The following is a 17,537-nucleotide window of genomic DNA, read 5'->3' as shown; positions in this document are numbered from 1 at the left end:
TACTTTACAGGGTTCCTATTCATTTCCAAGTGCAATTCAGGCTTTTGATTTTGATCAATGAAGTGTTATATGGCTTGAGTCCTGGTTACATGACAGACTGCCTATGGCCTACAAATGTACCACTGCAGTAGAGATCAGCTGAGGCAACTAAGCCAATAGTCCAGTGGAGGGCAACCTGTGGCCCATCAGGATAATCTGATTGCGGGCCACGAGACATTTTGCTGAGGTTGATCGTCCGTAGGCACGGCTCCCTGTAGCTCCCAATGGCCACAGTTCACCGTTCCCGGTCAATGGGAGCTGCGGGAAGTGGCAGGCCATAGGGATGTGCTGGCCGCTGCTTCCCGCAACTCCTAGTGGCTGGGAACAGAGAACCAGGGCCACTGGAAGCTGCGGGGGGCAGTGTCTGCAGACGGTCAATGTCAGCAAAATGTCTCGCGGCCTGCAATCAGATTACCCTGATGGGCTGCAGGTTGCCCACCACTGCAATAGTCCCTAAACTGAATGTCAGAGGTGAGGAGTTCCCAGAAGATCTTGGCGGATAGTTCTTGACTGTGTCTGACCTAACTTACATTTGCAGATTCTTGAGGACACAGTCCACAGCTTATTTTTATTCAGAATCTGGCAGTAGAGCGCCTTGGGGTGTTTTTAATTTTGTTTTTAAATGTCATTCATTTAATTTAATTCTGTACTGAGATGTTTTTTCTAACTGGGTACATTTTATTTAACAAAAAATAAATAAATCAAGACTAAAATGACTTGTAGACTTTTTAAAGGAAATAATCCTTTAGGTTTTTTTAAAATAAGAAATAATGCACTCTCCTACATTCTGTATTGCAGTCTCTAAGTATTCTCATAGACTTTAAGGACAGAAGGGACCATCATGGTCATCTAGTCTGACCTCCTGAACATCGCAGGCCACAGAACCTCACCCACCAACTCCTGTAATAGACCCCTAACCACTGGCTGAGTTACTGAAGTACACAAATCATGGTTTAAAAAGACTTCAAATTACAGAGAATCCACTATTTACACTAGTTTAAACCTGCAGGTGATCCATGTCCCATGTTGCAGAGGAAGGTGAAAAACCCCAAGGGTTTCTGCCAATCTGTCCTGGGGGGAAATTCCTTCCCGACCCCAAATATAGCGATCAGTTAGACCCTGAGCATGTGGGCAGGGACCCATCAGCCAGATCCTGGGAAAGACTTCTCTGTAGTAACTCACAGCACTCCCCACTTAGCACCCCATCACTGACCACTGGAGATATCTGCAGCTAGCAGTTGCAGATCAGCTACATGGCATTGTTGGCAGTTTCATCATACCTTCCCCTCCATAAACTTATCAAGCTCAGTCTTGAAGCCAGTTAGGTTTTTTGCCCCCACTATTCCCCTTGGAAGACTGTTCCAGAACTTCACTCCTCTGATGGTTAGAAACCTTCGTCTAATTTCAAGCCTAAAACTTGTTGATAGCCAGTTTATATCCTTTGTTCTTGTGTCCACATTGGCGCTTAACTTTAATAACTCCTCTCCCTCACTGGTATTATCCCTCTGATGTATTTATAGAGGGCAATCATACTTCCCAACTGCCTTCTTTTGGTTAGGCTAAACAAGCCACACTCCTTTTGAGTCTCCTGTGAATATGGTAGGTTTTCCATTCATCAGATCATCCTAGTGGCCCTTCTCTGCACCTGTTCCAGTTTGAATTCATCATCTGTCTTAAACATGAGAGATCAGAACTGCACACAGTATTCCAGATGAGGTCTCACCAGTGCCTTGTATAACAGTACTAACACTTCCCTATCTCTACTGGAAATACCTCACCTGATGCATCCTAGGACTACATGAGCCTTTTTCATGGACACATCATACTGGCGCTTAGTCATCCTGTGATGAACCAATACATGCAGGTCTCTCTCCTCCTCTGTCACTTACAACTGATACATCCCCAGTTTATAGCAAAAATTCTTGTAGTTGGTCCCTAAATACATGACCTTGCACTTTGCACTATTAAATTTCATCCCATTTCTATTACGCCAGTTTACAAGGTCATCCAGATTGTTTTGTATGATATTCCAGTCCTCCTCTGTATACGCAACATCTCCCAATTTTGTGTAATCTGAAAACTTTATTAGCACACTCCCACTTTGTCAGTAATAAAAATGGTAAATAAGATTGGTCCCAAGACCGATCCCTGAGGAACTGTACTAGTAACCTCCCTCCAGACTGACAGTTCACCTTTTAGTATGACCCGTTGTAGTCTCCCCTTTAACCAGTTCCTTATCCACCTTTCAATTCTCATATTAATCCCCATCTTCTCCAATTTAACTAATAATTTCCCATGTGGGAACTGTATCAAATGCCTTACTGAAATCCAGGTAGATTAGATCTACTGCATTTCCTTTGTCTAAAAAAATCAGTTATCTTCTCAAAGAAGGAGATCAGGTTGGTCTGGCACAATCTACCTTTTGTAAAACCATGATGTGTTTTATCCCAATTACCATTAACTTCTCTGTCCTTAATTACTTTCTCTTTCAAAATTTGTTCCAAGACCTTACATACAATTGATGTCAAACTAACAGGCCTATAGTTTCCCAGATCACATTGTTCCCTTTCTGAAAAATAGGAACTATATTAGCAATTCTCCAGTCACCCAGGATACAACCCGAGTTTACAGATTTATTAAAAGTCCTTGCTATTGGGCTTGCAATTTCATGTGCTGGTTCCTTTAATATTCTTGGATGGAGACTACCCAGCCCCTTCAATGTAGTCCCATTAAGCAGTTTGAGCTTGACTTCTACCTTGGATGGGGTAATTTCTACCTCCATATCCTCATTCGCCACCCTGCTACTACCTCAAACTCTTCATTAGCCTCATTAAAAACTGAGGCAAAGTATTTGTTTAGGTGCCAGGCCAGGCCTAGATTATCTTTAATTTCCACTCAATCCTCAGTGCTTAGCAGTCCCACTTCTTCTTTCCATCTTATTTATATGGCTATAGAACCTTTTGCTAATGGTTTTAATCCCCTCTGCATGGTCTAACTCTGCTTGGCTTTTGGTAGTTCTCACTTTATCTCTACACTGTCTGACCTCTAAGAGGTAACTTTCCTTGCTGATCCCTCCTATCTTCCATTCCTTGTAGGCTGTCTGCTTTCTCTTAATCACCCGTTTGGGATGCTTGCTCATGAAGCTTAGTCTGCAGCCTTTCCCTACAATTTCCCCCCCTTGCTTGGGATGCAAGTTTGCCCTTTTGTAATCAAAGACAATAATTGCTGATCTATTTTTGTTTAGCCTTCCACTTAGTTTAAACCGAATGAGTTCATGATCACTCAAACCCAGGTTGTCGCCTACAACCAGTTCTTTTATAAAGGTCCTCACTACTCACCAATACCAAATCTAAAATGGCATCACCTCTTGTTGGTTCAGCTACTATTTGGTAAAGAAATCTGTCGGCTATCACATGCATGAAAATTTGGGCCCTATTATTAGGCCTGGTCTACACTGGCGGGGGGGGGGTCGAACTAAGGTACGCAAGTTCAGCTACGCGAATAGCGTAGCTGAACTCGAACTACCTTAGTTCGAAGTACTCACCCGTCCAGACGCCGCGGGATCGAAGTCCGCGGCTCCCCCGTCGACTCCGCCACCGCCGTTCGCGGTGGTGGAGTTCTGGAGTCGACGGGAGCGCGTTCGGAGTTCGATATATCGCGTCTAGATTAGCCGCGATATATCGAACTCTGAGAAGTCAAACGCTAGCCGCCGACCCGGACGGTAAGTATAGACGTACCCTTAGTAGTAACACTTGTCCTCCAATCTATATCTGGGACGTTAGTCTTCGATAATCACACATTTCCCAGTAGTATTTATTTCATTAAAAGCATTAGAGGTCTCTAGCCACAGTCAAATCTGATCGGGGGTGGGTGGGTGGGGGTGTGGTGTCTGTAGCACACCCTGAGCACTAGCCCGGGGACCTTCTGGTAGCTTTCTTCCCCAACGTGATTTTGGCCCCAAAAAAATCACGGTCTTATCCATTCCAACACTTCTAATTTCTTTACACAGTCTACCTCATCATTAATATACAATGCTACCCCACCATCTTGGCCTTTATTTCTGTCTTCGTTGAACAGCACATACTCTTCAAAACCTGTACTCTAGTCATGACTACTATTCCACCATATTTCATCCCAATCCCTGGTTTCACTTCCTGCACCGGTAGTTCTAGTTCCATCATTTTGTTGTCCAGGCTCCTTGCATTGATCTACAATCATCTTAATTGTTGCTGCTTGGCTTCACCCACATTCCTCGCCCAATTGGGTACAGTCGGTCATTCTACTGCCAGTATCGCCTGACTGGTATCAGCATTATCTTTCCTGGTAACGTCCATTCTCCTACCCACTACTCTTCCTTTCTCCATTGCTGTATCCTTTCTTACTTGATTTTCCTCTCCCCCAATGTTAAATTCAGGTGTGGGGATCATACGAGCATCTCCCAACCATCTGCTCCAAGTTCCTAGTTTAAAGCTCCTTTAATGAGTTGTGCCAACTTCCATCCCAGAAGTCTATTTCCCTCCCTACTCAGGAGGAGTCCATCCCATGAGAACAGTCCTCTGTCCATGAACGCCTCCCAGTGGTCGAACATCCCAAAGCCCTCCTTACAGCACCACTGCTTGAGCTATCTGTTGATCGTCATAATCTTGTCTTGCCTTCCTTCTCCTCCTCTAGAGACAGGCGGAATCCCATTGGAGATACCTGAGCCTCCATTTCATTAAGCATCTTCCCCAGCTTGGCATAATCTCCCTTGATATGTTCCAGCGAGAATCTAGCTGTATCATTTGTTTCCACATAAAGGGCAATCAGTGGATTATTTCCAGCTCCCATTAGGATCCTCTTCAGCCTCTTCTACAGGTCCACATCCTGTATCTTGGCTCCCAGCAGACAGCACACTCTTCTGTTCTCCAGATCAGCTCCGGTGACAGGCCTGTCTGTTCTTCTTAGTAGGGAGCCCCCAGTCACATAAACCTGCCTTTTCCTGGTGATGGTGAGATTTTCCGGCCTTCCGCCTGTTCTTTCTGGCTGCAAGTCATCCTGTATCCTCCTGGGGTTCTGAACTCTGGGTTTCTTACAGGAATAGCCGCTCATCTTTTCTTCCTTGCCCGCCCACCTTTAGTTACTGCCTGCTGTGCCCCTTCTTCATATTCCAACTCAGCAAACCTGTTCCTAAGCTCTGTTTCTCCTTTACTTACTTGGAATCTGTTTCACAGGTTCTCCTAAGGAAAATGACAACTTAAGAATAAATACTCTTTCCTCTAGTACAAAATTGATTAAAAAAGTTATTTAACCGAAGTAACACAACACAAGCTTTGCAATATACAGTATATTGCTATAAAAAAGCATTTCACTAGACTACAGCCATAGGACCCAATCCTAATGTCATCACCCAGGCAAAAGTCCCACAGGATCAAATAGGAGTTTTGTCTATACCAAGGACAGACAGGCCCCAGTTCAGCAAGGTAGTGAAGCATGTGCCTAATTTTAAGCTCATGAATAGCTCCACTGATTTGGTAATTAGTCATATCTTATTTGAGTGAATATGTCTTCATATTTTGTCTAATTGTACCTGAGATTTACTTATTTAGGAAGCAGATTTGCACTAGTGAAGGAGCATGTGTGTGCGTGCATGCAGATGTATTGTGTGTGTACCGCTAAAATAATGTAATTCGTTTTATACATGTGTATAAGGCAAACTGAAAGGAAAGAGAGTTTCCTTTGTTAAATGTTTACCAGGAAAGGCCTACTCATGCACAAGGGAAAGGCCTAAAGCTGCAAACTATAGCACTGAAAATTTTCCATGGATTTTCCAAATAAAAATCTACAAAACAGCAAACCAACCTCCAAATTGACCAAAATAACTTGTTTTTCCATTCACTGGTAATTTCCTCTACCTGCTTTGCTAAACGCATTACATTATTAAGGCTGAAAGCATTTAAATATAATTTATATTGAAACAGTTAACCTTTTATTTTTCTGCAGTTCACTGAGTTAAATTTGGCCAATAGTCACTTTCTAATCTATCTAATTATTTTCTGGTTGCACCTACTGGCCAACTGCAGCAACAATGAATGTAAGCACTATAGAATACTGTTTAACTCCAAACCCAAAACTGCCATGAAAACCATGTAAAATCTTTTCTTTTTAATTAAAAAAGGTAGACCTAAAATGCCTGGTAGCCTGTGCTTCTCAACATTGCTACGAGGCAGGCATATCAAGTATCCATTTCACGGTTGGGTAAACTGAGACAGAGAGAGAGAGATTAAATGACTGGCTCAAGATCACACACCCAATCAGTAGAAGAACCAAGAAATAAACTAAGGAATTCTGGCTCCCAGTCCCCTTCTGTAATAACTAGACTACAGTGCTTTAATATCTCTTTGGGGGAAAGGGGGATCATTTCCCTGAATTACATGATTTCTGTACATAAAATCATACATATTAATAGGGTGAAACCCACTCATACATAGTGGTGATGAGTTATCTTTTCTTATTAACAAAACATGGTAACCAACTCTTCACTCATTTTATTTCTAACATGGAATGATAGCATTCTTTTAATGTATCACTATTCCTATTAATTTTATTAATTAAATACATGTGAGTACAACAGCAAATTCAATAGTGTAGATGCTCTTACAAAATAAAATGCCTTTAAAATTACAATTTTAATAAAATTATTGTAATGCCAGTAAAAATCTCATCAATATGTAATTCAATAGCCCACAAATACAACACTCCTGAAAAGAAGCACAGACTCAACCCCACTTCTCAATGTAGTTTTAATAGAAGAGTTGCTACAGCAAGGCCTCATACTTAGAGATTTCAATACTTTTACAAAATATATTATTCTACATTTGAGTAAACTATGAAGTAATCATAGTCATTCCCACACCATACCAGTGGTCTATCTAGTCCAGCATCTTCTCTCTGACAGTGACTAGTACTAGTTACTTCAGAGGAATGTACAAGAAACCACATAATGAATAATGATGGACTAGCCTACCAATAGAAGTTTTTTCCCAAACTTCATCAGTTATTGTGTGATTTATCCCAATTCATATGGGTTCGTATCCCTTATATGCAATTTTTATCCTGTCTAATGTAAGTGTGGATGTTCTCATTATCAATGTAAATCTTTACTGAATCCAACTAAGCTCTTAAACACAGGGACATCTTGTGTAATAGATTCATACATTTTAAGGCCAGAAGGGACGATTGTGATCTTCTAGTCTGACCTCCTGCATGAACACAAGTCATAAGACTTTCTGGAATTAATTCTTGCTTCAAGTCCAATAGCCGTGGGTGAAGTAGACCATATCTTTTAGAAAAACATCCAATCTTGATTTAGAAATGTCAAGTGATGGAAATTTCTCTGGTTAGTTGTTGCAATGATTAATTACCTATACTATTAAAAATGGGTGCCTTATTTCTAGTAAATTTGTCTAGCTTCAACTTCCAGCTATTGGGGCTTGTTATACCTCTGTCTGCTAGATTGAAAAGCCCTCTATTATCAAATTTCTATTCCCCATGTAGATACTTAATGACTGTGATCAAGTCACCCCTTAACCATCTCTTGGTTAAGGTAAATAAATTGAGCTCCTCGGGTATCTCTTTATAAGGCATGTTTTCTAATCCAAGCACCAGGGGTTAATTATGCGTTGAATAAGAAGTATTTGGTTAAAGGAAATGGTTAAATTTTACTGTATCGGAAACAGTTAACATTTAACAATTGCTTAAATAAAGTCTCCTTATGCTCTCACTGAAGTTAATGGAAAACTTTCAGTGACTTCATTTGGAGCAGGATTGGGCCCTAAATGAACAGGTGCATTATGCAATGTATTTTTTCTTGTTCTTCAAATCATACTTGCTAATTTGTAAAATACAGGCAATTACAGGAAGCTTCCCAGTCAGTGTGAATTAGCAAGATTCTTCTGCATATAATTCAAGTTGCAAAATAACATTGGTAAAAACCAGCTACAACTTGGACATAGCATACTGTGCACCTCCCAACAGGAAAGGAAGAAGGAATGCTAGATTCCTGGGTGCACTTGGAAAAGTTATCAAGCTTCATATTCTTTTACAAGCCAAATAAAAATCTGATCATTTATGAAACCAAATGCCAGAGCAGAATAAAAATTCTCCAAACTGGTCATCAGTGTCTGTGTGCGTCACGAAGGTCTGGATGTTATCCTGCTGTGGAACAGATTTATAGCACCACACTCCTTCATTTATCCTATTATTGTGCATGGAATGAGAAACACCATCCCAGTACTGCCCTCAAAAATAATTGTATTTTGTTGTCACTGAGTAACAACTGCGTTCTCAGTTAAATAGTAATAAATATTTTGATAAGGGACCAGCACCCACTACCTTCAGAGAGAAAACGAAGAATTAAGTTTATATTTCAACCAGTGATGGAAAACAATAGAGAAAAGATTAAGAGACTGATCCAGGGCCCACTGATGTCAACTGGAGTCTTTCCGTTTACCTCAATGGGCACTGAGTCAGGCCATAAGTGCCAAGTGAATTAGTAAATGCTAATTTTCTGGATGACTTTGTATGTTGTTGCATGATGAAAAAACCACAAGCCAGGTTAGTGTAAAGCTGGTGTGTGACCAACATAATGTAACAAATGCAGTTACTCTTAATTTATACCATTGTGAACAGAAAATAGGACCCATGAGTTTAGCACTCCATGGACCTGGTCCAATGACCACTAAAATCAGTGGAAATGTTCCCATCAACTTCCGAGAACGTTAGATACATTCCATGAGAATGCCATACAATTAGATACTCTAGCTAAACCTTTGAATTTCAAAATACATTACATATCTGAAAAAGTCTTCCAAAACATTTAATATTAAGACAGTTCTGTTTTCTATCTGCAGTGTGCTTTTGCTGTTCCTTTGTTTAGAGTTGCTAAACTACTGCTACAAAATGATTCACATATTTAAGAATGGTTCTGTGGATGTACTGAGAGGTAAAAACCTCTAAACATGCGCCACCCACACACAGTGTTTCCCAGGGGGGTCATCATTCAGCTGTCAAGCTGTATGAACTTAGATGGGAAAGACTAAAGGGGGGGGGAGGTTATGGCTGTGGCTTTTCTGGGGCTCCTGCTACTTTGTGACTGTTGACATTTAAGAGACTGGAACTGCGTCTGTTTAAGAAATGATTACTAGAAAGCGTGACTATAAATCACTACAGAAAGCTGGAGACTCTGACGAGCGGTCAATTAGAACTAAAGAGGAGAAAATACAATTTACTAAAAGCAGAACAAAATCATAATCAAAATACAAAGCTATCACTAATAGAAAATTGCTCGAAAACTTGACAAAATTGATACTTTTATCAATATGCAGCTTTACATTACTGAATTCCTAAAAGGGACGAAAATCTAAGATAAAAAATCCACTTTGCTAAAGAAGATGTGTTATTTAATCAGATTTCTCACACTGTTTTTGATTATGGTTTTATTGCTACAGCTGTTGACTAAGTTTAGGCAGCTATGGCTTATCTGCACAAAGCACAGGCCAAAGATTAATGTACTAGTAGTACATTAATTAGTAGGAGTAGTAGTAACAGTTCATTACTGTAACATCTAGAGATGCAATGACTGGGGCCCTACAAAACTAGGCATTTTACAAACACAATGGTGAAAGATAGTCCAGAAGATTTTATAGTCTAAGCCAGTGTGACAACTCACCGCTGCGGCAGCTCCTGCTGGTTGTCCAGGGAATTAGCTTTTCCAGCTCCGGCGTGCCTTCTGCAGGCCAGTGTCTCGCTGCTGCTGGCCCCCGTGTCCTTTCTGGACCCCAGTGCCCCTTTGCCCAGGGTTCTGCCCACTGCACCAACCCCCCAACCTGGGTCTCCCCACTCAGGGGAACCCCCAACCCTCTATCCCCACCTCGTCTCAGTGGCTACTGCCAGTCACCATCTAGCGTCTGTACACTGGAGCAGACTGCAGTGTACACGCCATTCATCACTGGCAAAGGAGGGTTTGGACCTGCTGCCTTTGCCTACCCCAGGCTACCCCTCTGCAACCCCAGTACCTGTCCTGGCCTTTATCAAGGCCTGCAGCCTGGGGGTTCTCCGGGCTGGAGCTCCCCAGCTCCTCTGGCCTTTCCCCAGCCCTGCTCCACTCTAGGTACCTTTCTCAACTCCTAGGCAGCCAGGCCCTTCTCCCTCAAAAGCTAGAAGGAGAGTTCTCTCAGCTCCTGGCTTCCCTGCCCTTTATAAGGCCAGCTACGCTTTGATTGGGGCGTGGCCCCAGCTGTGGCTGTTTCCCCAATCAGCTGAGGCTTGCTGCTCTCCCTAGCAGCAGCAGCCCTCACGCAGCCTCAGCCCTGTCCCAGGGCTGATTTCAAGCCCTTCAGGGCAGGAGCGGGTGACCACCCTGCTACAGCCAGCATTTCTCAAATACAGTCACTATCAGGGCCGGCTCTACTTTTTTTTGCTGCCCCAAGCAAAAAAAAAAAAAGAAAGGAAAAAAAAAAGCCAGCCGATGAACAGCCAAAGCCAAAAAAAACCCAAAACCGAAATGCTAAACTGCCACCCCCTGAATAGCCGGAATGTTCCACCCCAAGCACCTGCTTCCTCGGCTGGTGCCTGGAGCCGGCCCTGGTCACTATGGGGCGTTTCTTGTGACCACAGCCTCCTGGGCAGTGATTGGGGGGTATGGGGGAGCGCTAAAAGCCGTGCCTCTTCCCCAGGGCCACCAGAAGAGATTGGGCCCTCTCTCCCTCAGGAGCCACAAACGCCAGAGGAGCAGGCAGCCAGTGAGTTCCGCGCCTTCCTGGGGACGGTGAGGCTCGGGCTTCAGCCAAGCTCCAGTCATGGAACTTAGGGCTCCGGCCCTGGATCCCAGCCACGCAGCGGCAGGTGCCAGCTCTGGGTTCCCCGTCACTATTGTCCTTGATCTCCTGCAGCCTCCTCTGGCCCCGGGCTCTGATCGTGCGGTGGTAAGCTCCAGCCCTGGACCCTGGGCTCACCCCCCTTGTCTCCCTACCCACCTCCCCATCCAGGGCTTAATTTGTCCCCTAGCTTGCTAGGGCTCAGTAAGTCTGCTGTGAAAATTGATATTTGTACGGTAGTTAATATCACTTTTCACAGCCTCCCAACTAGCTGGTAACTCTGCTATGAAAAGTGATATTAGCAAACATACAAATATTACTTTTCGCAGCAGCAGACTTACTATCTAGCATGCCTTCTTTTTAAAAAGTCAACCAAAAACAACAACAAAAGACCAGAATGTGCAAAGCACCTTATTTGTGTTTCTATTCTGCTTAGGTCAAGTAAAGAGTAGAGAACTGTATATTATTTTTATTATTGAGTCTGCAAAAAAAAAAACCAACCCCACATAAATAAATTATAATGATTTGGACATGTATATGTGCATATTTATCTGTTTTTCCTAAAGTTAATAGAAGTTTAAGAAAAATTGTCATAGAGGCCACCAGCAAGAGTTGGTGGCTGCACTCTGAGGCCACCAAAAAATTTATTGTGAGGATCCCTGGGCTAAACAGACAAGTCAAACTAAAGGTGGGAGAGAAAACAGAGGCAATGGAGAGGAACTGATTTGACCAAGGTCACACAGCAGGTTAGTGAATAGAAACCAGGTCTCCTAACTTCCAGCCCAGTGCCATATTCACTAGCCAATGCTGCCACACACACCTTTGCACTTTCCTCATCCTGGCCATTCCCTCTGTTGCATCATAGGATCCCAAGACTTGCTATAATTTATACCAGTATCAAGCAACCCACAAGAGACCAAAACCAACACAGAGGGTTAAAGAGGATCCCCTTTTCTCTGATTGTATCCCCTTTTCCCAGTTATCCCAGCCTTGCACCACCAAAATGATCCACTTTATGTTGAGGTAGTTCTCCTTGGGAAGTTTAAAATCCCCTTTAGGGTCAGATTCCACCACTGATGCAGTGCAAACAAGCTGTGCCACACTGGAAAATCTGGGCCCTGACGTTTGGCTGCTGGGAAAATGTTCCTGCTCGACACAATTTCACACATCACTGAATAGGTCCTATGACTCTTCTGCTGAATCAGTGCATTTACATTGCAGTATGCTGGCAAAGCAATCTGATTGGATTTACCATGCATTTGTGGATTAGCAAATTGTAGTATCAATCCACATACTAAAAAAACACCAATCTTAAACTAGATATTTTTAGTTTGCCACTGAAAACACAGCATCTCCGAGGACACATGTATTAACGCAAACACAGAAAAAATAGTTCTCAATATTGTAACTAAGAATAAACCCAACCAGCTGTTTGAACATCACATTACTTTGCCATATGAAGGCAATTAACTACAATTGGCAATATAGCCATTTCCTAGAACAGTAGTACTCAACCTTTAAAAATACATGATCAAGTTAAAAATCAACCATTTCTTTCAGAAAATATGTTACCTAACATTGTTATAAGTATAGCTATAATTACTATACATGAAAGAGATTAGAGAAAATTCTTTTTTTTCCCACTCTGTTTACTTTTTGCATTTGACAACAGCTTGTATATAGTCCATTTCACTGTTTCTCTTACAGAATTAGTTTCTTCTGTTACACAGGCCTTAACGGGATTAGTTTCTTCTTCAGCAAGAGCACTGAGAAAAATATTGTGATAAATAAGAAAATTGATTATAAAACCACAAAACCTGGCAAAGGACTCAGAAGGTTTTGTACCTGAAACTACTATTAATTCATTTTTTTTTTGGTGGACCAGATTTCAAACGGACAGTGTCCCTTTAACAGTCAAATAGTGACTTAGTCATTAAACGGAGTCAAAATGAGGCTCAGAAGAACTCATCATATATTAACATTTCAAAAAAGGATATAATAAAATTGAGCAACAACTAATGCACTCATCAAAACAGCAAAGGGACAGATTTTGATGCCCTTACCGCATAAGACCTTATGTTGCAAATTGTCTCACTGAAACCAACGGGACTTCTAAAGGACAACTCAACAAAGTAAGAATATCAAAATCTGGCCCTAAATAAATTTAAAAAAAATGCTGTACTGGAAGGTAAAGTAAATCATCAAAGTACCATTTTCCCCACCTACCTGAACTAACCACTAGCGCAAATAAGGATTAATCTCTCTCTCCCTCCCACCTCTCTATAATATATGTTTGTGAGAGTGCCTCTCTCATTCCATGACCCTCTGTTCTTTGTTTTTAATTCCTTCTTCCCACCCCCACCCCAAAAAAAACAAACAAACCCTCAAACCCAAGAAGAGAGTCACCTGCTGGGCTATAAAAAAGGTTGAGCACCACTGATCTGTAATTTAGTCCTTGGGCTCCATACTAGCCTATTAGGAATACATTATTCCAAAACAAATATGGTTATTCCCCAAAGGTACATCTTATTTAAGATTCCCTAAATCAGACTCATAAGTAACAAGCTGTACTTATCAGTATTCTACAGCAAGAATAGCAGAGATGAAAAAATAAAATAAAGCCATTAACTGGACAATCAGAAAAATATATATATTATACTTAATACCATGAAATTCTAGAGATGACCTGGTTCTCTGATTTCTTTTGTAACATTATTAATATGTTTTTATCAAGTCACAGTACAATACTGTAGCATCCTGACCTGTGTTCAAATCTTTTAGTCATATTTATGTGCCACCAGAATAGCAAGGTAAAACTACAGCCTAAATTAGGCAGTTTGTTGACTTGTTTTTTTTAAGTCTTGAGTATCAAAGCCATTAAACAACCTAAGTATTAAGACATCTAACAATCATTAAAATTTGTAGTCCACAAGTTATATCCATTCCTGACTATGTTTGTTTGGGTTTCTCTCTTTCTTTGTTTTCCTTATGTAATAATACATGTAGGTCCTTTTGGAGATACTTGCTGGTGTTTAATAACTGTTTTTGTTTTTTAAAGACATTTGCAGCCAAAAGCTTTCAGACCTGGCTACCAGAGGTACACTTACAAAATGGAGTAAATACAAGCTGAACAACTTGTTTGCTGCATAAGACAGGTTTGTGACTGATCATTTGACCCTTATAGTTTGTGACAGTCTTCATAAACGATACATTGTAGTACCACATCTACTACAAATGATCATAATACTACATATTGGACCACGACACTTGAAAGCAGAAGCCTGTAAAAATATGCATTTCATATAGCTGTACCATGTACCCATGTGGTATAGAAATGTGATATACAGTTATGCTTAGACCACATGAAGTGTCCATATGTCTGCATGTGAGTAATTATTTATAAAGAGGCATTCATTATACCGTAATAAGGACATATGTTGGGTACGTTGTGAATAACTGCCAGGTTGAATAGAGTGCTTCCAGCACCTGGCAAGTGTCATCACACTATAAATTATGCCATGAAGCATGTTTTTCCTTTTACACATTTTGAAAAACAAATTCTATGAGAAGTGCCATCTTGGATTTCCTCCATCTGAAATGAGGATCCCAACAGCTGCATTTGAGCCTGGAAATTTCTACCTATGTTGTTAATAAACATAGGACCCAACTGGTGCAACCTATTTTACAGAGATACAAATGAAAGTCTATGGTGTGATAATTTGCATAGCTTTTTACATATGTACATTACCAATATATACACACAATAAATGGTGTCACATTCATCAGAAAAAAGAATCAGCAGTCACTACATGAAACTTTGATAAACATCACAGTAAGTATCATTCAGAAGCATCTTTCCTTTTAAAGGCTACCATTAGAGTACTAGGTTATTGTATTTCTACATGTCGAGAAATCACATTAGTATGTTTGCATCATCTGGCCAAGATTTTTCATTTGTATTCATTATTTATATTTTTTAAATAGAAGATAATATACACACACTATAGCATTAGGGCTTGATCCAAAGCCCACTGAAGTCAATGGAAGATATTCTTTTAATGTTTGGCCTAATTTTAAAGATCTAAAAAATTCTAAACGTTCTGCTCTCCTATGCACAGCATAAATAGCTGTCCCAAGGAATGCTAAAGATTTGTTTAGAGAAATGTCATCTTCAAAGGCTATCTTTCAGGTCCATACTGCAACTTTTTATACCATATTTATAACGTCCAAAGCAAGCTGCTTTTCTTCATGTTTCAGTTAACGTCACTGTCTAAATCACTTGCCCTGAGAGAGTTTAACTTCAGAAGTAGAACACAAATGTGGTAGAGTGCCCCAAATTCCTACGTTACCCACCATGTGTGTTCCCTAGTCCCTTGGATGTAAAGCCCCTTGAGCTGAGAACCAGTTGTGTGCATGGGAGAGAAGGGAAGCTCTCAATATTTAAACTGAGACAATCACTGCAAGGTAGCATGCTTCAGAATATAACACTAAGTAATGAAAATGATGGATGCTGAAAATTAAGTACAGTAACAGTTTATACATGTTTTAAAAATGAGTTTAATAAATAAAATGCATTAAAAATGGTTATATAACAGATTTCGCTCTATAAATATACCTCATAGCAGAAAGAACTAGGACCTATAGCTCCCCAGAACTATTATACTTACTCCCTTAAAATGATTTATGGCAGCCCCTTGACTCATATGTTAAGTTTTCTGTTGCAATGTGTCTTTTGCTCAATTACACTCCTCTGATTCAGAAATATATTACAGGCATATCATATAAGATTGGGTTTATGCACATTACAAGAATGAATTGAGATCAGGTGCTTGGGAACAAAATTTAATACAGAAAAGGAGAAACCAACTTTCAATTGATAAAACTATTATTTGAGACAGAAAGAGATGAGGTTTGATTGTAAGGATGAAAATGGTAGATTTTCCTTGCCTATAGTTGAATTTATCCCATCTAAAACCACCTCAGCGAGAGATTTTTTTATCCCTGGGGCTCATAAAATACTTCTTGTCTTTGGAATACACCAGGCTACAACAAATATCATGTACTCTCCAGAAAATTGTCACAGAAAGTTCCTCCCCAGGTCTCTTAGAAGGACTTTATTCCTTCTTTCCTGAAAATGATTCAATACAAGCACTATAAAGAGAATTTTAAAATTATTACTTTTAGTGTATCAGTAAAATCTCATTCTAAATCTTTGCTGTTATAAACATGAGATGATACTCAGTTTTGAGCACCGATCCATTTGATTATCAGTAATATAGGGTTCGCCTGCTTATAGCGTTCCTGACCAGAATGTTGTTCCTAAGGTGAGCGTAAACACAAAACACACATGCTTTCCTTTCCCCTACTACCTGCAACCTCATTCAAGCATTAGGCAGCACATGTCATGCATGTCTATAGCATCGTTCCTGGATATAACGTCATTACTTTCCTTTCCCACACTGCTCTGTGACCCCATTCTACCATAAAGAGACATGTATGTATGATTTCAATGGTTAAAATACATTGAAACAGGAGGGAGAACTCTCACTGCACCCGCCAACAAGAAAGGTGTGTGTGTGTGTGCGTGTGTGTGCGTGTACACGTACAGCTTCACTATCCTCTGCTAAAAGCTTGGGTAACTGTGACCACTCCCGCACCCAAACTTTAACTCCTGCATGACATGACATTTCAGAAGGCCCATACCAACAGCCATGCTGATAAACACTACAGTAACACAAACCAAACTACTGCCTTACTTTCATTGGGATAAAGTATACTATGATTTTCATATTCTGTTCTATATAGGTGTCTATACTGCTTGCATCACTATAGTATGTGACCCGACTGATGCAGATTTTACTGTAATTTAAAGAGAAAGGAATACTGGACACATACCCAGCCTCCGTTGTCCTGGATCCAGTTGTGTAGATGTCTGTTCAGGTACTCGGTCATCCACACAGCAATGCTGTCCACAAGAGGCGACATCTCCCGATTAACGCTCTCCACGCACATCACACCACCAAATTCAAAGAAGGCCACGATCCTTCCCCAGTTAACCCCATCTCGGAACAGCTCCTCCACCACCGCCACAAAGCGCCCCCTGGCCGTGAATGGGGTCAAGTGCAGCTGGCCAGACATCTGGGCAAAATCTCTGTGGTAGCGATGGGAAAATTCATCTCCAGCTTGGCACAGAGTCAAGAGAACAGCCTGCGGTGCTGGGCGCAGCCCATCACCAAGGGGCACGTTACTAGCAGCAGCCGAGCCAGGGGGCTCAGGAGGCAGAGACACCAGCCCAGCATGGTCAGATGAGGTCCCAGTAGCAGTAGGGGGAGAGAGATTTGGAGAAACTGGTCCTCTGTTTTCATTGGCAGCCCAATCATATCCCCTCTGTGACAGTTTGTAATGGATGTACTTCAGCACTATCTCCCGGTTATCATAGCCTCTTCTCCCAGGATGAGCCATAATTTCCAACAGGGAGCAGCAAGGAGGAGGGAGAGAGGAAGAAGAGGAGCAGGATGAACCCAAAAAAGTAAAGCAGCCAATAATAATAATAATACCACCAAAAATTATAATCCAGTTATTGTATTGGATGCGGTTTCATTCATGATGGTATGAGGAGCTCTCAGGTCTCAGAGGTACTTTCGT

At 41.2% G+C, this 17,537-nt stretch overlaps 1 protein-coding gene and 1 long non-coding RNA gene across 4 annotated transcripts in view; one reads left to right on the top strand and one right to left on the bottom strand.

The window, feature by feature from the left end:
* Window positions 1–16,826, top strand: part of LOC123364154 — a 27,753-nt gene extending 10,927 nt beyond the window's left edge. The window contains exons 4-5 of the long non-coding RNA XR_006577017.1: window positions 13,951–14,047; window positions 16,698–16,826. This is a non-coding gene — a long non-coding RNA (uncharacterized LOC123364154). The remainder of the gene's footprint in view (window positions 1–13,950; window positions 14,048–16,697) is intronic.
* The window catches only part of BCL2 (BCL2 apoptosis regulator), a 128,460-nt gene that overhangs the window by 109,941 nt on the left and 982 nt on the right, over window positions 1–17,537 (bottom strand). For 2 of the 3 annotated variants that reach the window (XM_045006008.1, XM_045006009.1), the window contains one exon: window positions 16,788–17,537. In XM_045006008.1, coding sequence (XP_044861943.1) covers window positions 16,788–17,354 — 567 coding nt within the window. In that variant the 5' untranslated portion in view covers window positions 17,355–17,537. The remainder of the gene's footprint in view (window positions 1–16,787) is intronic. The other variant, XM_045006005.1, reaches the window with a different exon arrangement.

Source organism: Mauremys mutica, chromosome 2, assembly GCF_020497125.1.
Source record: "Mauremys mutica isolate MM-2020 ecotype Southern chromosome 2, ASM2049712v1, whole genome shotgun sequence".
Classification (NCBI taxonomy): domain Eukaryota; kingdom Metazoa; phylum Chordata; order Testudines; family Geoemydidae; genus Mauremys; species Mauremys mutica.
This window is presented reverse-complemented; position numbering and strand designations above follow the sequence as displayed.